General features: G+C 34.4%; 2 protein-coding genes and 1 pseudogene across 3 annotated transcripts; 2 read left to right on the top strand and 1 right to left on the bottom strand.

Moving 5' to 3' along the window:
• Positions 1-3,571: 3,571 nt before the first annotated feature.
• LOC132639838 (transcription factor MYB3-like) lies at positions 3,572-4,525 on the top strand. Its single transcript, XM_060356235.1, has 3 exons — positions 3,572-3,635; positions 3,860-3,944; positions 4,219-4,525. The coding sequence occupies exons 1-3, from the start codon at positions 3,572-3,574 to the stop codon at positions 4,454-4,456; spliced, it is 387 nt and encodes a 128-aa protein (XP_060212218.1). The 3' UTR covers positions 4,457-4,525.
• Positions 4,526-7,989: 3,464 nt separating this feature from the next.
• Positions 7,990-13,247, top strand: LOC132641621 (U-box domain-containing protein 11-like). Of its 2 annotated transcripts, none has more exons than XM_060358663.1 (4): positions 7,990-8,418; positions 10,702-10,803; positions 10,889-11,344; positions 11,867-13,247. In XM_060358663.1, exons 1-4 carry the CDS (start codon positions 8,164-8,166, stop codon positions 12,941-12,943), a joined length of 1,890 nt encoding a protein of 629 aa, XP_060214646.1. In that variant the 5' UTR covers positions 7,990-8,163; the 3' UTR covers positions 12,944-13,247. The 2 variants fall into 2 exon arrangements, with proteins under 2 accessions (XP_060214646.1, XP_060214644.1); XM_060358661.1 differs by having other exon boundaries at positions 7,991-8,418; positions 10,687-10,803.
• A 3,052-nt stretch (positions 13,248-16,299) lies between these two features.
• The window catches only part of LOC132642756 (uncharacterized protein At1g66480-like), a 29,203-nt pseudogene continuing 23,489 nt past the window's right edge, over positions 16,300-22,013 (bottom strand).

Below are 22,013 nucleotides of genomic sequence, written 5' to 3'. Positions count from 1 at the left end.
ATTGGGGGGGGGGGGGGGGGGTTCAAGGTTTAATCAGAATATGAAATGCAACAAATAATACAAATACATTTCACATTGAAAGCTGAAAACTGGAGTACCTGAGAAAACTGACAACCGTATGATATAGTATATGTAACTAAACAACTTAGTACATGAAACAGAACAACACTGAAAATTAACTCAAATATAGCTCTGCAAGCATATGGGGCTTCAATGGCCCGACTATCATCGGTAAATTGACTTTTTTTCTTTTTTGTTCACATATAAATTTAAGACGGGGATTGGGTATATTAGGTTGTCCTAATATATGTGGCTGAAAGGTTAGTTTGTTTCCTATCGAAAGCAACTATTCAATAAGTTCATAGTACACTACATGTAAAGCTGATCCAAAATAATATGTCTATCTACATTAATTGTTGGCTGTACTATTTTGTGAATATTAGGTGGCCTAAATTTATATTTCGTGATATATATATATATCATCAAGATCAACTTCTTGGGCTATTCCTAGGTAATTTGAAAAAAAAAGGTGAATACTTAGCACAAAAAATATATATTACTCGATTTTCATGGGTAAATATCTCAAAAGGTCATTGAACTTTGAGAAATTATATAGTAAAATCATTGAACTTTGTTACATATCAATAAAATCACTCAACTTTGGCCTATTATCTCATAAAATCACTGAACTACATATTTCATCAAAAACATCTGACATGACAATATTAATTAATTATTTTCTGCCATGTAGATGTGGGCTTCACAATAAAAAAGAAAAAATTCATATCTTTAAACCCACACCCACTCATCAACCCTTCATCCAAAACCCACTTTTTCCTTACCTATACCTTCTTCTCACTGTTTCCTTAAAATTAGGTTGGATCAAAATAATTACTTAGCCAATTTATATAACTTAGAGAGTAAATCAAAATAATTATGATATTTTACATATATCTTATTACCTCAAAAATGAACAAGCTTCACACCAACGTACCAGATCCATTACCTCTCAAGACTAAGACAAGCCCAGAGAAACATGTAAGCAATCCTTAATTCTTTATACAAAAACCATCACGCATGCAAAAAAGCCACACGGAGATACACATAGTACTACTAGTCCCCCAACAATCATAAATATTACCACGATGCACCCTAAACCATAGATAATTGTTACCACACGGAGAACTTCATTTTTTAGGTAATCAGATATGTGTAAATTACCATAATTATTTTGATTTACTCTCTAAGTTATATTGGCTAAGTAATTATTTTGATCCCACCTAATTTTAAGGAACAGTGAGAAGAAGGTATAGATAAGGGAAAAATGGGTTTTGGCTGAAGGGTTGGTGAGTGGATGTGAGTATAAAGATATGAATTTATTTTATTTTATTAGGGGGCTCACGTCTACATGGCATAAAATAATTAATTAATATTGTCATGTCAGATTTTTTTTGATAACATATGTAGTTGAGTGATTTTATGAGATAATAGGTCAAAGTTGTGTGATTTTATTGATATGTAACAAAGTTCAATGACTTTACTACATAATTTCTCAAAGTTCAATGATCTTTTGAGATATTTACCCCGATTTTTATTGAGCGCAACTACTCGGGGTGCCAAATCAAAATCGAGTATATATTTTTTGTTTGATAACCAAATCAAAAGATCTTTAATTTATTTTCTTATAGAACGAGAGTGTGTTTGAATGTAAAGGTAAAGAAAGACCCTCTTTTGTAACTATTAGAGCTAATTGTTATTTAATGACCGCTAAGGGTTATTTAAAGCTAGATTGTGATAGATATTTAAACTGCTAAAAAGATCCCCCAAAAGAAGTTATATTTATAAAACGACCCCTTCCCGTTGCTTTAAAAAAAAGGAAAATAACACTATGTCAATTTTGAGCAAATATTTACCTGAAATGGCCCATATTTCTAATATTACCCGAATACAAGGTTGATATATTGTCCACATTAAGTGTATAATGTTGTATATCGTGTGTATAAACACTGTTGCGAAACAAAAGTTGGCTATGCGGATGTAAAGTTAAAAATATGGCTACGTGGGTGTAATATTTTATGCTGAATTGTATATTATTGAAATTATCCTAAAAACCCACCTTTTTAATTCATTCAAGAAAAACAAAGGAAGCGACATTGTATTAATTCAAGTCCTTCACATTTTGCACCCTTATGCATGTAATCTTTTCTAGTTTACACCCTGTCCTATTATTTTTTTACAATATGTACCCCAATCTCTTCATTTTCTTTTTCTCCAGATGTTTGTTCAGTATAATTTCATGTACCCTTTCTTGAAGAGGTTACATGGGTATATTAAATAAGGCAAAAGTGGATATATGTCCCACTTTGTCATTTTCGTGATGACTGTTTCATTTACAAACATAACCCAACAAGTAGTGTTGGCAATATAATTCTGCTTCTAAGCTTGGATTTTCACCAAATTTCCCTTCATGGGTTGTGCTGGTAAAAACTTTACCCACTAAAAAACAAACATAATAAATTTAGTAGTTAATACATGGTACGCGATAGATAATACACATTATTATGCATGCAAAGGCCAAGCTTATAAAATAGTGCCACGTAGAACCAAGTTGGTACTATTCTTTCTGCTAAAATGTCTCACATAGTTAAAAGCAAATTCAATATCATACGTAACTTTTCAAACTTTTTAATTACCAATGTGCGATTTTGTTCGCGCACCCTCAATCTCGACCCTCAAATTAAATTTTACATTTCCCATCATCCCTATCCACGAGTCTCTCCCTTGGACTAAGTTTCACGTGATCTCTTACCACGATTCACTGGTCAAGTTTTGAGATCTCTTACCACGATTCGCTAGTCAAGTTTTGAGATTCACTTCGTGTCATCTACATGATCCAATATTTATGATCATCGAAGCCCCGAGCTAGCTTATTTTTGTGCTCGTGCATATCCAAGCTACTTTTGGCATAATAAATTAAGGTAGGAAACCGAGCTTTCACATTATCATTCCACCATTTTCATGCTCGTCTCGTCAAAGTATTGACCCTGATACGAGTTGTTGGGCTAAACCAGCCCAAAAATACTCTTATCATGGTGTGAAATTGTCCGCTTCTAGTCAAAGCAAAACGGTTTTCCCCGAAAGGTCCGCATCATTAAGATTATCCCTAGCCTTATGTATAGCTTCTCCATATTTTCAATTATTAATGTCAGACTTTGATCGCACACCGAACATATTTGACACATTTTTTTAGCGCCTCTCTTAAAATAAATGACACGTTTCTCTTTTTGAAAATTATATAATCTTAACATGTCTGTTTTATTCTTAATGACGAAACTTGTTGAAACCTCATAAAAAAGTTAGAACTTTTTCTGAGTAAGAAAAGTAAAAGTCAAGTGAATTCTCGCAAACATTTATTTAAAAGGAGATAATTTCGATACTTAGCATATATCTGACACAAATGATAGGATTTTTAATTTTTTTGAACTCGTACTCATCAAACACCTTATATAAATTGAGATGGAGAGACTATCATTTTGAAGGTACCCACGAAAAATAGACACTAAAGAAAAAAATGAGGAAGCCTTGCATTGATCATAACAAGGATAAAATGAGAGGAGCTTGGTCTAAAACTGATGGTGAGTACGTTAATTTATATTTTGTTTTACACTGTAAACACTTATATACTCAAATGATCTAGTTGAAAATCTAATAGACATCCATTCAAATATGAGTATTTGTTCGGGTATTAAGCCTTTTCCCTTTTTAATATTTGTAGTGCTCCAATTATAATTTTAAGATTATAATTCTGAGATAATCTTATTTTGAATTAAACAGATTTTAATTTGTTTTGTGTTTTTAGGTCTGCTTGATAGCACAAAAGGAGGCAACTTTTCTGAGGATGAAGATGATCTCATCATCAGGCTTCATGCCCTTCTTGGCAACAGGTTTACAAAGCCTAACTCGGATCTATGTGACATGACCGAGTAATAAATTAATTAAATTATTCATGCAATATTGCATATTCGATAGACTATATTACATTCATGAAATACATATGATATCTATTTAATTGGTGTGATGCACTTTATATTATGATAAAAGTGGATCTATTAATTGGTTACTTCCATTTTGGAACTATCTACAATTTGAATTCGATACAAATTTATAGTTTCTGTTCCTATTGATTAGTAATAATTATTTATTTCTTTCATATTTCAGGTGGTCATTAATAGCGGGGAGATTGCCAGGTCGCCGTGATGATGAAGTGAAGAACTATTGGAACTCCCATTTGAAAATAAAGCTTACAAAAATGGGAATTGATCCAATGAATTATCGCATATCCGATTATGTTCGTTGGAAAAACCTCAAGTTTAATTGGCTAAAAAATGAAGAATCTGATCGAGAAATATCTGATGCCGAAAGTTCTTCCACCTCAAGAAGCTCAACCATAGGTTAAAAAATTACCTGTACCTGATACTTGTACCAAACTAATATTAATACCGCAATATTTTAACAATTTAGTTCACTTTCTTGTAACGAATCTATATTCCAATTATTTATCAAAGTTTGTCTGTTTTGGACTAGAAAATTACTTCTTTACTCTCATTCATGGGACTAACGTCTTTATCTACACTTGTGTATGGTATTGGAACTTTTGGTTATACTCCCTCACATCGATATGCAGATATGTGACGAAATTCTTTGCACATTTAACGATTTATCTGGGCATCGATGCAACACTACAACGTATTTTGTGACTTTTTAGACAAGTTGTCAACTTATTGCAACCCTTTTCTATTACGTATAATTACCGTCCATTACCACTCGCTGATCTAGTTTACAAAATTTGGCCCAATTCCTTGATTATTACCCTATAACCAATTCCTTGATCTAGCTTTGTAATTCTGTGTTGACACGGCATGCCTAAGATTAAGCATATGGGGTCCAAAAGTTGGCAACGTTGTGAGAGCTTATATTAAAGAGAAGAAAACACAAAACTTCCTTTAACTGGTTTACACCTTTCAACTTTATATGATCTTTTTGTTTCAATATTTTTGGTTTTTTATCTTTTTGTTTCAATATTTTTGGTTTTTCCATTTAATTTATGGCTCTTTACATTAACTTAATTTGAGTTTTGCTATCACTTTGTTTCATAGTTTGTTAGGATTCATATTTGGCACTGTAGTATATGTAATATTTATATATAGCTATACAGAACATAGACATTATCTATACACTGTAATTTGAGTTGGTTTCATGTGTTTATACGAGACATATACATTATATATACAAAGTATATTAATATATATAAATAGCTATACATAACATACATTATATATACACCGATGATGTAGTGGGCGACATCGGCTACAATAGGTTGTATTTATGAGTTAGTTGCCCTTTCTATTATTTGGACATGAGATTAACTAGGTATGCAAAACTCAGATGACAATACTGTTACTTAGTAAGAATACATTATCCAAAAAAATATTACAAGACGTTTGAGCGTACAATATACCATCTTATTCATCGTTTGATTCTTTTACTTTTTCTTTCATATTAAGTGTTTCGATTTGTGATTCTAAATCATAAATTCTGGATACACAGGTTAAATAATAAATATTTTAATTACACATCAAATAATCATTTTCAAAACTTGATCGCGACATGTCGATGCAACAATAGTGGAATTAGAATATATCACAGTTCATATTCTTTATTTTCGTTTTACAGCATAGCTATTTCTTTTCCACAGACCATCCCAACACATCAAACCCTGGCTTGTCCCTTTTACTATATTTTTGTAGTTGAGTTAATTTACTGGCTAAAGCGAGACATATTTTGGAGTTAGGTAACAATTTATTCGCACTTGATATTTATATCAAATTAATAATAACAGGACATGCGTCTTCTACATACTCTTTCTCATTTATCTGCGATTAATTATAAATAACGTGTGTAAGTATTTAACTTTGAATTACTCGTGAGGACTCTTAGGACCCATAGCTTACTTTCCAATCTTAAAATATTAATAAACTGAACCAATAATTGGAAAGGACATTAAAAAAAGTAAAGTTTTATTAGCTACTATATGTCTTTACAGCTTCCCATGAGCTAACAATAAAAAAGATAAAATATTCTTCTTCCATCTGGATTCTTTTGTTTTCATTCTCTCCTACAATTAATTTATCTTTTTTTTTTTTTCGTTACCTGATTCCGTGAATCTCGCCAGTTTGCTTTGCAACTCAAGCACGCGTTGAGTAAAACTTATGATATTATCAATTATTTATTCACTACCGCGAAAAATTATTTATAGTGGACAAGGACGGTTTCAAAATTTTAAATTTATGAATTTTAGATTTTAAGACTGAAAAAATTACTGGATTCGAAATAAAAATTATATATATTAAATGAATTTTAAATACAAGGTTTGAGTTAACATTATTTGGTTCTATCAAACTTGTAAGTCATAACTAATGAGGTAGATCTACTATAGGTGATGGGTGATTGAAATTTCCTCCACTTTTAATCAAAAGTCTTCATTAGAGACAGGAAATTAGAAAACTTCTTGATATGAAGCGTTTTACTCCTTCTATGTCTGGCACAAATATGAATTAATCAACTAGTGATCGGATATCGAATGATAAAACCGGAGAAAGTTATTTATTCGCTATGAGGCGGAGACATGCAATTGGAAACTTTCATTTTTTTGCATCTCGCTTGGCCAATTCTTTTGCCAAAACTTTTATTTTACGAAATCGGTGAGATTTTTATTATTGAATGACGGTATTTTCAGTTATCCAAAAAAATTTATGACTGGTAATATATGGTTGCGGTATATACACCCTAAAAGAGTTTGAGACTTTCTCCATTGAAGAAACAATAATTTTTTTAGTTTAGAGAGAGTCAAATGAATTTTTCAAATTCCTATACTTAATAAATATTCTGACTATAAAAATATAATTTATAGTAGTACTTTCAACGTAATTACTTAATGTGTAAATCTCGTTTCAAAAGGATTAATAATTCGATTTCAGAAAGGCATCACCGAAAATTAGTTAGAATGATGAGTCTGCACTCCAAATCTAGATATTTTCTTGGGACTCGTAGAATAACATCTATCACTAATTTCATAAAGTTTAGATATGTCAAATCAGTAGTGGAAATAGTTTTGTCAGTGAGAAAATCCAAAATATAAAAAGTTAAATATACGGCAAAGAAATTTAACATATTTTATTATAAAAATAATTTAATTTATATAGTGTAATTTTGAAAAAGAGGATTCAGATGAACCCCTTGCGCTTCTAGCTCCGCCCCTGTATATAATTTGCTGGTATAAATTTCTAAGGGCATATTACGGATTTTCATCGATGGGGGTGGATCGAAGCGATTGCAGCGAAGAATGAATCTGAAACGAAGCACTTCATCTATATGCATTGTAGAAAGAATAGAATATGCACATAATCGTTCTTCTCGAATCGCTCCAGATATGAGATTGCACAATAATTTGAAAAAAGAACACAAAAACTGTGTAACACGATCCAACAATACATATGTTGACATTGTACCCATGAAAAAAGGAAAAGAAGAAAAAAAAATATTACCGACTAGCAATTTTTCAATCAAATCATATTCAAACACTTAATATTAGGTTTGGGACTACAAAAACCTCTATACGACATAACGATTGGTACCAAACAATGCATAATTTCAAATTTTACCATTGATATAAATATTTGACATGTTTTACGTCGGCGTTAATAGAAAATACTTTCTCTTAAAATAAAAAAATTCAAATGTAAAATTTGAATCAGTCGAGTCCCGAATGAAAACATATATGACCTTATCAAAATGTTCTTTATTAAGAGACAAAAACATCAAGAATTAGCTTAAATTGACAGCTCATAGAACCTGGCTTTTTCTCTAGTAATATTCTTAAATATTCAATTGCCATTTGACAAAATCAATGTTACTATAGAAATTTCCTCAAAAATAAATAATTCCATAGTTTCCTTTCCTCCCTCCAAATTCCAAAATGAATTATTTTTCCTCTCTCTTCAATATTTAAATAATTTCAAAAAAGACCCCCAACTCTTTTAACTATAGCCTCATAAGTCCCCCTATTATAGTTATAGTGAAACTCCACCACCAAAAACAATCACCATGGCTGGAGACCACCCTATTAACACCTCACTTCAGCTAGTAGATGACGTGGCACAGATCTCAATTGATGGATTTAGTGGTAAATTCAAGAAAGATTGTACAGATTTAGCAAGAAGAATTACAGTTTTAGGCCATTTGCTTGAAGAGATAAAAGACTCAAATGTCCATTTGAGTTCTTGTTTTTCTGATCTGTCAGTTGCTCTTCAAGCTTCAAAACAACTACTTTTAACTGCTAATGATACCAAGATCCACTCTGTAAGTGTCTAGTTTTGCAAAGTTTCAATCTTTTTTTTTTTTTTTTTAATCTATATGTTAATTTCCATTGTGTCATGTGTGTATTGAAACTTCATTTTGCATTTGGTGTAGTAAAGTTTCAATTTTGTTTTTTTTAATCTGTATGTTAAATGTTAATTCCCATTATGTCATAAGTTTATTGAAGATTCATTTTGCATATATTTTTATCTATATGTTAATTTCCATTATGTCATATGCTTATTGAAACTTCATTTTGCATTTTGTGTAGTAAAGATTCAATCTTTTATTGTAGGAGTATATGTTTATTCCCATCATGTCATGTTTGTTGATTTTTAAATTTTTATTTTTTTGCATTTGGTGTAGTAAAGTTTCAATCTTTTTATCTATATGTTAATTCCCATCATGTCATATATTTGTTGAAGATTCATTTTGCATTTGGTGTAGTAAAGTTTCAATCTTTTTATCTGTATTTTAATTCCCATCATGTTATATTGTTTATTGAAGATTCCTTTTGCATTTGGTGTAGTAAAGTTTCAATCTTTTGATCTATATGTTAATTCCCATCATGTCATATATTCGTTGAAATTTCATTTTGCATTTTGTGTAGTAAAGTTTCAATCTTTTTTACCTGTTCAAAAAAATTCCCATTATGTCATATGTTTATTGAAGATTCAGTTTACATTTGGTGTAGTAAAGTTTCAATCTTTTGATCTATATGTTAATTCCCATCATGTCATATATTCGTTGAAATTTCATTTTGCATTTTGTGTAGTAAAGTTTCAATCTTTTTTATCTGTATGTTAATTCTCATTATGTCGTAAGTTTATTGAAGATTCATTTTACATTTTGTGTAGTAAAGTTTCAATCTTTTTATCTATATGTTAGTTCCCATTATGTCAGAGGTGGAGTCAGGATTTGAAGTTTATGGTTCTGAATTTTAGTCCTTTTAAGTTACGGAGTTCTAAATTAATAATTCGTAAATTGAAATGAATTTCTTAGAGACAATACAGAGTTTGTACCAAAGCTACTAGATTCAGCTGAACCCATAAACTAAAGTCTAGCTCCGCCCCTGCATTATGTCAACTTCACTTTGCATTTGTTTGTCTTGAATTTGGGTGGTTAATGCTGGGTTTTTGCTTTTCCTTGTTTAATTTTACTTTCTGGTTTCCTAAATTTGAAGAAATATGCTTGTTGTTATGATCTGTCCTTTCAGTATTTTCGCTTTGTTGTGAAGATGCATAAGTTGATTCAACGAATCAAGATCTTTTAATTTCTAGGAATTAGGATGCACTGCAAAGAAAGATATTTTGGGGTAATGTGGATAGAAATCATCTGATGTAAATAGGAAATTTAGATTTATTTGGCATAGAACCTTAAGGGACTGATCCGTTGTCAGTAACAAAGTTTTATGGTTAAAGAATTTATTGGCGGCGTAATTTGACTTTGCGAGCCATTAGCTTAATCTTTGCTGGAGAAGTTTTTGAGATGAACAACTGTTTCTAGTCATAATCAACCCCCGTTGTATATAGGCGAAGTTATCAAATTATGCTCCAATCAGCTCAATTCTTGTTTCTTCTGATAAGTCCAATTGAGGTTTTAGCTTGTAGATCAGAAAAAATCCAAAGGTAATCCTTCAGTAGTCCAAATGAGAGGGTTTAAAGATAGATGATCTGTTCATAGAAAATTAGGAAGATTCAATTTGGTCTACGGATCAAGAATTCAGGTCAATCTTGTACAGTTACACTGGTGATCAAGAGATGTTTCTGCTGGAAAATTGTTTTAGTCCATCAATAGCTTATATTGGTCATGTCCTTTTTTCTTTGATAATAGTGGTGTCCAGGGTAGCATGCACGCACCTCAACTAATTCACTGGGTTCCTATTACGTCCATCAGTACAAGTACTAGTTGAATCTGTTTACCAAGATTTAGACAGATAAAAAGGAATCACCTAACTTATTTTTGCCTCTGCTAGGATTGGAAACCTGTTCTCCCGTGATTGATTTAAATTCCATTGAACGCTAGGTCACACCTGTGGGTGCGCATAGGTTATATTTCCTGCTTGTTTCTCCAAATGCAGAAAGAAAACAGATTACCAGTGTTAATCACAATGAAGAGAGAGAGAGAGAGAGAGGAAAAAAAAAAGTTTTGTCCTTATCGAGTTCTTTATTTTTTTTTCAAAGAACAGAGTGATAGTGAAAGCTCTATGGTGATGATGCTCATTCAAATTAATGTCATATACCTATCTGAATGTGTGTTATTTGACTCAAGGATGTTGCTGTGCAGAAAATGCCTTTTCGGTTTCAATGTGTCACTTGGAAATTGGAGAAAGCCCTTGGTAGCTTCCCATATGATCATTTTGACATATCAGAAGAAGTACTAGAGCAGGTTTGTTTTGAGCTTTGGCTGTTATCTTTTCCTGTTTGTGCTCGTTCCTTTGTATTCCCCCTCTAATATTTCTTACTTTTGCCAGGTTGAATTGGTCAGAGCACAGTTGAGACGAGCCACAGAAAGGTACGGTGGCCCTTTAAATTCAAACTTATTATCTCGAGCATTGTCACAACCACTGGACAAGGAGATTGATCTACTCCATTCAGCAACTAGTGGAATTGGAACTTTACATATAGAAAATATTGGTAATATCGATCATGAAGTTAGGCCAAAAGTTAGACATGTTCCTCGAGGTAGTGTTCCAGATGGAAGTACTTGCACTAAGATAGTACAGGAGTCGAAAAGAGTAGGAAATTCATCCAAATTGCTGGAGGTTGATGTTCCGGAGATTTCTGGTTCGGCCAGGGAAGACGACTCTCCATTTAAGAGTCACGAGGAGAGGCAAAAGCCCAACTCTCCTGTAATTCCTACAGAGTTTCTTTGCCCGATATCCCTTGACCTCATGAGGGATCCCGTTATTGTGGCTGCCACGGGACAGGTAATATGCTTGCAACTCTCTTTACTTTAACATTCTTCTGTGCATGCGCCTCGGTTATCATTTAGATGCAGATGGTTTACATATAGCCTGTTTGGCCAAGCTTCCAGAATTTGCTATTTAGTTCTTTTTGAAAAAATAATCTTGGAGAGGGTAATAGTTTGTGTTTGGCTGATCAATTTGAAAAGCACTTTTGCAAGTATTAGAGCAGCAGTTTGTGCTTACTCAAGGTTAAAAGTGCTTTTGAAGAAGTTATTTTGTTCATACAGCTTCTGCTCCCACTCAAAAGCAATTATTTTTTCCCTTAAAGCTTGGCCAAACACCTCAACTCTCTAAAATAAGCACTTTTGGCTTCCCAGAAACTTGGCCAAACAGACTATTATAATCACAGGCAATTCCTTTTGGCTTTAGTTCCTTTTAACATTTACTTTTTCATTGAATTTTTCTTCCTAATGTTTATTTTGGGTGGAGACCTTTTAGCTTCTCTAGCATTTGTTCTAATGTACTTGTTTCTTAATCCTACAGACGTATGAGAGGTCGTACATACAACAATGGATAGACGGTGGGCACACAACATGCCCAAAAACTCAGCAACAACTCCACAATCTCACGCTCACCCCAAATTACGCTCTGCGAAATCTAATTATTGATTGGTGTGCAAAGAACAATATCGAGCAGCCATCCGCATTTGCAAATCGGAAAATAAAGAAAAGTGACGGTTCATTTCGCTATGTTAGTAGGGAAATAGCAGCTATTGAGGCAATTGTCCGAAACCTTTCAAGCAGGTCCGTGGATGATTGCAGGGCTGCAGTAGCCGAGATCCGTTCGCTTTCCAGAAGAAGCACAGAAAACAGAATTTTGATTTCTGAAGCAGGAGCAATTCCAGTCTTGGTAAAATTATTGACATCTGAAGACCGGCAAATCCAAGAAAATTCTGTCACTGCTATTCTTAACCTTTCTATATTTGATGACAACAAAGGGATTATTATGCTTGCTGATGCCATTCCTTCTATTGTTCAAGTCCTCAGAGCGGGGAGCACGGAAGCAAGAGAAAATGCTGCAGCGACTATTTTTAGTTTGTCGCTTGGAGACGAGAATAAAATAATAATAGGTGCGTCGGGGGCCATACCAGCTCTCATAGATTTGCTTCTAACAGGAAATATCAGAGGGAAGAAAGATGCTGCATCAGCGTTGTTTAATTTGTGCATGTATCAAGGAAACAAGGGTCGGGCTCTTCGGGCCGGGATTATACCGGCATTACTGAAAATGCTAACGGATTCAAGCAGCTGCATGGTTGACGAAGCTTTGGCCGTTCTTTCAGTTTTAGCCAATCACAAAGAAGCTAAAGCGGCCATATCAAGAGGTAGCACAATTCCTGTATTGATAGATCTTCTAAGGACGGGTTTACCTCGTAGTAAAGAGAACACGGCTGCTATTTTACTCTCTTTGTGCAAGAGAGATTCCGAGAATCTTGCTTGCCTTTGTAGGCTCGGTGCAGTTGTACCTCTTACAGAGCTCGTTAAGAGTGGCACAGAAAGAGCTAAGAGGAAAGCTACTTCATTGTTGGAGTACCTCAGAAAGTCTCAGCAGCATAGCAATTAGGTACTAATTATTTGTTTCTTTCATTGTTATCTGACCACAAACATTACACGTTATCTTTTAAGAGTGTGATTTACGAAAACAAGCATGAGAACAAGGCCATTCTCATTGCTTTATATAAATATATCTAATTTACTCAGCTTATGAGTGTTGCATAGATTGGTTTCCTTGTTCTTGATCTTTTTTTCTTTTTTTTAATTACTCAACGACCAGTTCATTACATTTGTTGCGACGAAGTTGTATAAACTAATGTATGAAGCAGGGCATTTTGATATATATGGAGAATTAATTTGATATTTCCTGTCAATTGACTTTTTTGTATTGTGACACTTTATTTGAATTAACGAGTTGACTGACATTGCAATAACTTTTCTCTTTGTTATTGAAAGAAATAAAGACAAAAGTGAATTCCTGCATATTCTGGCCATTGGTTTATCTTAATCTCACTATGATGGGTTGTTTAAGAACCCTAGACAAGTTTCTTGACAATGGTATAGGCAGTGACAAGGGCACGACATGTTGCCCCTTGATTAGTTGTCTCTCTGTATATCAAGGTGCTTTGAAGGAGGCAAAACAACCTTGTGATAGTTGGCAAGTTGGGAAGGGAAAGTTGGCACAAAGGCTGGGGCAGTGACAGCGCTAGGATTTTCACTAAGATTTTCACTAAGGGGTGTCAAAATATAGAAGAGTAAACTCACAAAGAAGTCAAGGGGAGTCAATATACAGCATATATACATAAAAGCTAATCTTTTACTTAGCTACACAATGTAATTTTCCGACAAAGGATATCAACTGACACCCCTCGAATACATATGGCTCCACCACTGGGCCAGGGTGCTTGGCACTAAAGTAAACAGATTCAATTGAAACCATTCATCAAAAGTAGACATTAAGCATATTTAGCGCATGAGAGCAATTTGGCGGTTGAAGGCAATTCTTATTCAGGCTTGACATGGTAGCAGACGCTGAGGGTGGCACGTGACCAGTGGCGGAGCCATCTTTACCAAATCGCTGGAAAATTACACTGTAAAATATGTAACTTTTTAGGTATTTATACTATATGTTGGATCCCCTAGATTGCTTTCTATTTTTACTTCTTTATATTTGATTTCACTTAATAAAATTTTTGATTCGACCACTGCACGTGACAAAGTGCTTACACTGACAATGATGGCTTCTGTTCGTTTGGCTAAGTCCCTCAGATATAGGCCATAACGGTAGGGGTGTCAACTACCAGATAAGATTGTATGGTCTAGTGTCAAGTATCAAGTATCAAGTATCAAGTGTCCCTATCCCTTATAACTACCCTTGGCAACATAAAAATTGGCATATATATATAGTGTTGTACACATTGTCAACTCGTGTATTGTCTATGTAATTGAGATAAATATAAAGTTCGGAGTGTTGTCTCTGCAAGTAAAATAAAATTAAAGTCCCTACAAACCTCAATTTGGAGTAAGATTGAGTCAAATTAGATTTTTTTTTTTTAATGGAATGCTTTTCTCCAAAGTGGCAGCCCTATCCAAAATCGACTTTGAATAAATTAAAGTTCTTCATTTGCAAGTGCCAAGTCGAGTAACAAGTAGCATGTAAAACTTGTGCATGCTTGATAAAAAAAATTGACTAATCAACCCTGCATTCAGCCAGCTTTTTACTACCTTTTTTGATAAAGTAATTGGATAAGATGTGGACAAAAAGATTAGAAAGGAATTCAATGATGATTTTGCTGGCTGCTAGAGAAAAATATAGCAACTTTTTTCACTATAGCAAGGATATGGAGTAGTAATTATTTGTCAAATCTTGGGTTTAAGCTTGGTCAATTATGTGCTTTCTTTCGAGAAAGCGACTCCGTTATTCTGCTATTCATTTCTCATTGGAATTTTATAGGAATGACAATAGATTAGTTCAACCTTGGTAGAAACTAGAAAGATGCCATCCTCCTTTTTGCTTTGCCAGCAGAATTCGTTCATCTCCATTCGGCCAAAGTTAAATACCGACAGTAACCGGATTCAGAATTTTGAGTTCGAGTGTGCTTGATAATAATAGAGAAGAAGTAATTTGTCATATAAAAAAATTATAGTTCCAAGTGAGATTTGAACTCTTGAACCCTTTAAGTAGCAAATCCTGCAGCAACCTCTCCATAACCAAATCGCCTATCAGACTTATCAGTGGCGTACGCAGAATTTTTTGTAAGCAGTGTCGACAATATACTCCAGCCAGTCGTAAGCTGGCATCCAGTTCCTCGTTGGACAAAATTTTAATCAACAATAACTTTTTTTGGTACCCTTAATAAAAAACGTGAAAATAAAATAAACTAGTGCGTGCTTCCTGAGGCTCGAACGCAAGAAGAGTGCTGCCTTAGCGTGGCACCAAACTAACTGGCCTACACAGCTCAATTGATTACACAGTGTCATTTATATTATTTGTATGTATATTCTAGTTTTTCAGATTTTATGTATATACATATTTACAAAATCTTTTCGATGAAGGGGTGTCGGACGACACCCCTAAGCATAGGGTGGGTCCGCCCCTGAGACTTATCACGTCATGGGTGCTCCTTAACTATTTATATGTGTTGCCTTAATATTTTCTATACAATTATGCACTCCATACCAAAGTCAATGGGTGCTTGAGCACCAAAAATTTACTGGTGGTTCCGCCCTAGCAACCCAATTATACAAAAACTATACACTAATATGTATGTTATACGTAGAGTATATGCATATTATACCTATAGTATATGTATATTATATGTGTAGTATATCTATATTTAAATATAAACATACAAAACCTATACATTTGCTGGTTATTTTGTAAACTAGACCTATCACCGAAGGTCGTGGGCTGTAATATTCCTAACTTTTATGCTAGGACTTTGTAAAAAATATTTACTCAATCTTCATGAAAGATCAAAACATAAAAAGCAGCTACATGCATCTACGGGTGTCAACCGACACCTTCGTTGGAAAACTACATTGTTTAGATGCGTAAAAAGATTTTTTTAATCTATGTATACTATGTGTTGAATCCCCTTAATTTTCTTGTATCTTTACTTTTTCATATTTTGACGCTCATTAGTAAAAATTCTAATTCTGTCCATCCTGGTATAAAGAACATCTTGACATCTTCATCAACATGTACATAACATAAAATCCTTTACGGAAAGGAAAAACAGAGCTTCAATATACTCGATAGGGGAAATAATTCATTTTCAGCTTCTTAGTCTTGGTTTAAAAAATGAACGATACATGATTAGTACTAATAAATAGCTGAAACAATTTGCCACTGATCAATTAGGAGAGCAATATAACACAAAAAACTACAGAATGAATAATGTTTTTTTCTAATTGTCATTTTTGTTAAGAAGCTGGCACTGCTAATTGAATCTCCCCTTCTGTTATCGGCAAGAACCCTACACGTTTCTGCATTACATAAAAAAAGAAAAAAGAAGTTAACCAAAAGAAGATTATACAAAATCAATATATTTTTTCAAGAATATATATTGTCCAGTGATATTTGGCACAAATATCTAGATTTAGTGTCATTTGCATTTCACTTCTTAGCACTTTAATCGCTGTTTTGAATGCAAATTGTTGTATATGAGCTTATGTTGGCATGCTTGTATGAATAGGTACAACAAAGACCAATGGAGGGTATTCCGAGCAGTTTTTGATTGATTCCAAGGCTTTGCACGTTGATTGAATGTTGGGAAGGAAGTTCCAGCACTTGAAGGCAGAATCCGGCCACTGAAGGGTCTCATGCGCGGGCCATGCGTCGCACAGCCAGTGCACAAAAACCCCATCTCTGAATCTCAGACAGGCCATGCATTGGACATGCGCCGCACAAGCAACACACAAAGGAGATCATGCGCTGGCCATGCGACGCATAGCCAGCGCACAAGAGGCGTCAGTTTTCCCACTTGGATCGGGATTGGGCCAACTTATCTTATATTTACCCTAGCGTATAAAGAGTCGTTTTTAACATTAGAAAGACAGCTTGGACGAATTTGAGACTTATGAAACTCTTTCTAGGTTTTATTCCTCTTCTATTATTTTTCTTTACATTGAAACCCTATGTTAATCATGAATTCTCGCTCCCATTCTCGAATCATGTGTAACTAAACACCATAATTCTGGGGTTGTGGCTTAGCCATGAATATTGACATCTGACAAGTATTTCAATCTTAGTAGCTTCTTCCTACGCAATTGCTTCTTTACTTCTATGCTTAATTGCTTGATTGTCTGCGCAACAGTTAAGTTCTATTTACTAATTGATACACTTGCTTGGGCAAGACGTTAATTTGGAGAAGAAGTAACGAGATTGTGACCTGAATATCCCTATAGTTGGGCTAGGATTTGTGACTAGGATAGGAATATACTTAGTTACCGCAGTCAATTTCATGCCGAGCTCTTATTGCATTCTTGATAGGTCAATACCATAGGAATATAGGAGGTGAGTTATCTTGAATCAGCGAGTAGTGGTTCGGGAGAATACTACGAGACTAATAATCCGGTTAATTGACAATTGTGAACAAAGTTGTTAAGGTGTGATACTTGAACGACTCAATAGGATTGGTGAACAAACCATGACCCTGGAATACTTCTAAAATCTTGATAAAAGCAATACTCAAATACAAATTGTAAGTTACATTATTAGTTATTTACAGTATAGCATTAGTTTACAAAACAACCATTTTATTCTTTACTTGCATAATTAGTAGTAATAGTTTATTTTTGTGAAAGTATTGGTTATAAGTCTCTATGGGTTTGACATTCGATTTTATATAATCACTATATTACTTGTACGACCACGTACACTTGCGTGTGCATTAGAACGCAACAAGTTCCCCCCAACCCCACCCCACCCCACACCTTTTGTGTTGCGTACAGTACTAATGGTGCAACCAAACTTGTCGTCATAGTTAGTTACGTTATCATAGGTGAATAATCTGTTCCAACAAATTTTAGCATTTTCTAAATTAAGTTGGTGTGGTGTGTAAACAATTCTGGTTGTTACACTACCAAAAGTGCTTACGTCTACCTGTTAGTTAACCAATAACTTTCCTTCTCTCTATATACTAGATGTCGTATGCCCATGCTATGCTGTGCACGGACCCAACACTTTGGATTATAGTGTATCTATGTGTATGTAGTTGTGTTTGGGTAGTGATAATATATATATATATATACTATATTCAAAACACGATTAATATAACATTAATTGTAGTTTGTGCTCCGTATCCAAAACTTTATTATATTAGTGTTTGTTACGAATACAAAGTTTGCAAAAATTTATTAATACTTTTTAAAAGAGAAGACTTGTTTAAAAAGAAACTATTTTCCTCTTTTTTTTAAAGGTGTAAAATATTCTATTGTTAATGTATGTAGATTGGACCTAAACAATACTTATTATTTTTCATCAAATTTTGATTTGGATAATTCTAATTATAATTATTAAATTAATTTTACATGTTTAAAACGAAACAAAGTAGAAGTTTGATTTTCTATTTAAACGAAGAAGTACTATTTTTTAATTTTTGGTGAATATTCTTGGTTTAACTCATTTTACTTGTCATGTTGTATTTTGCATGTTTTTAAGGAAACATCAATTAGAATTAGAATTTGACTAATTTACCTTATTTATTATTTGATCTCCAATTAATATTATTTTTTCTTTTACGACATTAATCTCTTTTCACATTTATTAGAGTAAGAATAAAAATGAAAAAGTAATTAAATTTTATCTTATTTTAAAATATAAATATTTTAAGTATATTTATTTTAGTAAACATAACAAATAAATGACATAGCGGAATAGCAAATACAACAGCTAAATATCTAGATTAGATCTCAGGCTAATATAAGAAAAGAAAGAAAATTGTATGGTTTGACTACTTAACCTTTTGAAGAAAAACAATAATATAGGGTCCACGTTTTTCTTGTACAATAATTTCATTTGCTCTCACTAATGGGTTGATAGGCATATGGCAATGAATCAACCATTATTGACTTAATGGAGATACTTTGGGAATTACATGAATATTGTTTGATTTTTTAATATAGGGTGCACGTTTTTTTTATAACATGAGTTTGGAGGTGGTGGGGTCCACCTTTTTTATTTTTTACATGAGTTGGAGGTGGACGACGAAACAACCCCCAACTCATGCTTCTAATATAGTATAAAAATAAAGAATATATAATTGAAGTAAGAGGTATTAAAAAGAGAGTCCGGAACCAAAATAGCTCAAAAAAAAAAATTTGAACCAAAATGCCCCAACAAAAAAAAAAAGTTACTGAAGTACCTATAGCGCAGTATTTTACTGCGCTATAGTACTAACGGAGACGGCCCCGTTAAGTCCTATAACGCAGTAAAATACTGCGCTATACGGAATACGCATCAACGTATAACGCATGATTTTACTGCGTTATAGGACTTTGCCTCTCTCCTGCAACGCAGTAAAATCATGCGTTATAGTCTCCACTATAACCGATCGGGTTCCATCACTGCCCCTTCCAGTGGCAGTTTTTTTTCAAAAACGCCATTGGAGGGCAGATTTCCGTGGTCCCCACCAAATAAAAACGTCGTTTTCTAGTAAATTTCATCCGGAAAGTTTAGATTCTCGGTATATTCAAGTCAAGGAGCAAGATTCTAAGTTTGAATTTTGAGAAAAAGCGGCGTACAACTCGATTAAAATATCTACAAAAAATCTTCGATTAAGGTTTTCTACTATGAACTTTTGTTATTATTTTGTTATATACATTATATTGCATGCATGTTTAACATTTAATCATCATTAATTAAATAAAAAATGTGTTTGATCGGCTGGGGGCAGTGGCTTAGGCCACTGTTCCGTTTTTTTTTTTTTTTTTTTTTATTAATGATGATTAAATTCATTATTTGTTAAATGTTTATGAATTGTTAATTGTTAAATGTTTATGCATTGTTAATTCGTTATATGTTTATGAGTTGTTAATTTGATTAATTATTTATGAATTGTTAACATTGTTAATTTGTTATATGTTTATGAGTTGAATTTGGTTAATTATTTATGAATTGTTAATGAATTATTATTTATACTAATAAAATTATCGTTACATAACAATAAAATTAAAGTAGCAATCAAAGCAAACATTTTATTTATACTAACAACATAATATAATACAATAGGTAACAACCATCCAAACAAGTTGTAAACGATTATGAAATGTTAATCTATACAATTTTATAAGCATGAATATATATGTTAAATTAAAAAAAATTATCTTAAAAAGAATAGTTAAAGTTCTTCTTTTCATAAATACATAAGCTAACGAAAAAAATATAAAGTTTATAGGGAAATGTGGTCGACGAATATGAACTCTTAGTTTAATTTTATCGTAGTTGTGTTGGCTATTTGGTCAACTAAAAATATATCACATATTCAAAATATAGTTCCAAACAAATATTACTGCTAAATTTCGATTAGTTAATATAATTTATCTTTCATTTCAAGAATAATGACTAATTTAGTTTGTACAGACCGGACTCTTTCATGGATCCGAATGTTCCCCCTGGGGCCGATGATCACCCGGGACCCGCTGTTCACCCGGGGCCCGCTGATAGATCAGTATTGTCTTTGCAAGACAATCATAGGTCAGAGTTATTATGGGTCGGTAGTATAGGGATATCTACTAGGCTCCGTCCCCGTAGGCTGCAGAGAGCGTGGACTCTTTTACGCGAGCACCCCCCACATCCTCGCGTGTTGGAGATATTGTTTCGGGGCGGCATCTACCGTTGCGTGTCCGTTGGTCGGGTACAGCATGATTGGGCGCTTATCACGGCCATGGTTGAGCGGTGGAGGCCAGAGACACATACCTTCCATCTTCGCACTGGTGAGGCCACGATTACACTTGAGGATGTAGAGGTCCTCTTTGGATTGCGGGTTGATGGAGAGCCACTGTACACTCAGTACGAGCCTCCTCCTAGTCGGACGTGGGTGACAGAGTTGACTAGGCTCACCCACTTCGTGCCTGATGCCGCGGCCCAGATATCCGGACAGAGTCGGGTTCAGCTTAGTGCACTCTGCACTTATTTGGAGGGTCTGGATCCGGTTGGCGACGGCACCCCGCAGGACGATATTGATCGTCATGCCCGTTTGTACCTGCTTATTATATTCGGGGGCATCTTGTTCCCGAATTCATCTGGTGCCTTTGTCAGTTTACGTTACTTGGTTTTTTTGGAGCATCTGGACCGTTTGGGAGACTACAGTTGGGGCGGTGCTGTTTTGGCGTATCTTTACAGATGCCTGTGCCGAGCGTCTATTGGTGCTGTCAGAGATGTGTGTGGATTTTTTGCTCTTCTCCAGGTAATATTTAAGTTGCGTTCCTGTAATGTCAACAAACCTCTTGAAAGGAAGGGCGACTAAAAAATCGTATTTTCTAATATCGCTTACAGTTATGGGCGTGGGAGAGGATGCTGCCTTTTCAGCCCGTACCTAGACATCACCTCGAGATTGACATGCCTTATGCGAGGAGGTGGACAGCGGGTTTTGACCGGGATGTCGATACGCACCACAACATTCTTCCATTCCGGGACCAGCTTGATCACATGACGGATGATGCGGTAAAACTATTTAAATTTACATTAATAATTTAATTAAACGTCTTTTCTACATGGTGATCACTGATTTGTATTTATATGTTATGCAGCTATTTATATGGACGCCGTACGCTGCTATATTAGATGGTTTGCCCCCTTTCTGTAGGGCAGGTCAGGGGGTTTGGAGGTCGCGGTGTCCATTGATACACCTGGACATCATAGAGGATCACATGCCCGAGCGTGTCTTACGACAGTTTGGGCATACACAGAGTATACCCCCTGATGTCCGTCATGAGCTCCGACACTACCAGCGGGACGATCGGGCTGCCATTTATGATAATTTTTTTGCTTCCATGGATGTCCAGCTCCACCGTTGGAAGAACAGGTTGGGCACCTTAGCGGTGGTCGGCCATTTGACTCCTGTTGAGCATTACATGCGCTGGTACCATCAGATCACACGCCGATTGATCGGCAACCCAGCTTTGCGTCCCCCTAG

The sequence above is a fragment of the Lycium barbarum genome, chromosome 5 (genome assembly GCF_019175385.1).
Source record: "Lycium barbarum isolate Lr01 chromosome 5, ASM1917538v2, whole genome shotgun sequence".
Lineage (NCBI taxonomy): Eukaryota > Viridiplantae > Streptophyta > Magnoliopsida > Solanales > Solanaceae > Lycium > Lycium barbarum.
Note: the sequence above shows the minus strand (reverse complement) of the source record. Positions and strands in the feature narration are given on the sequence as shown.

What these genes read in the sequence shown, in the direction of transcription:
- LOC132641621 (XM_060358661.1), top strand. Translation starts at nt 8,164, where the DNA reads ATGGCTGGAGACCACCCTATTAACACCTCACTTCAGCTAGTAGATGAC. An exon ending in ATGATACCAAGATCCACTCT is followed by an intron (nt 8,419 to 10,686) that starts GTAAGTGTCTAG and finishes ATTTGACTCAAG; the next exon opens with GATGTTGCTGTGCAGAAAAT. An exon ending in CAGAAGAAGTACTAGAGCAG is followed by an intron (nt 10,804 to 10,888) that starts GTTTGTTTTGAG and finishes TACTTTTGCCAG; the next exon opens with GTTGAATTGGTCAGAGCACA.
- LOC132639838 (XM_060356235.1), top strand. Translation starts at nt 3,572, where the DNA reads ATGAGGAAGCCTTGCATTGATCATAACAAGGATAAAATGAGAGGAGCT. An exon ending in AGCTTGGTCTAAAACTGATG is followed by an intron (nt 3,636 to 3,859) that starts GTGAGTACGTTA and finishes TTGTGTTTTTAG; the next exon opens with GTCTGCTTGATAGCACAAAA. An exon ending in CATGCCCTTCTTGGCAACAG is followed by an intron (nt 3,945 to 4,218) that starts GTTTACAAAGCC and finishes TTCATATTTCAG; the next exon opens with GTGGTCATTAATAGCGGGGA.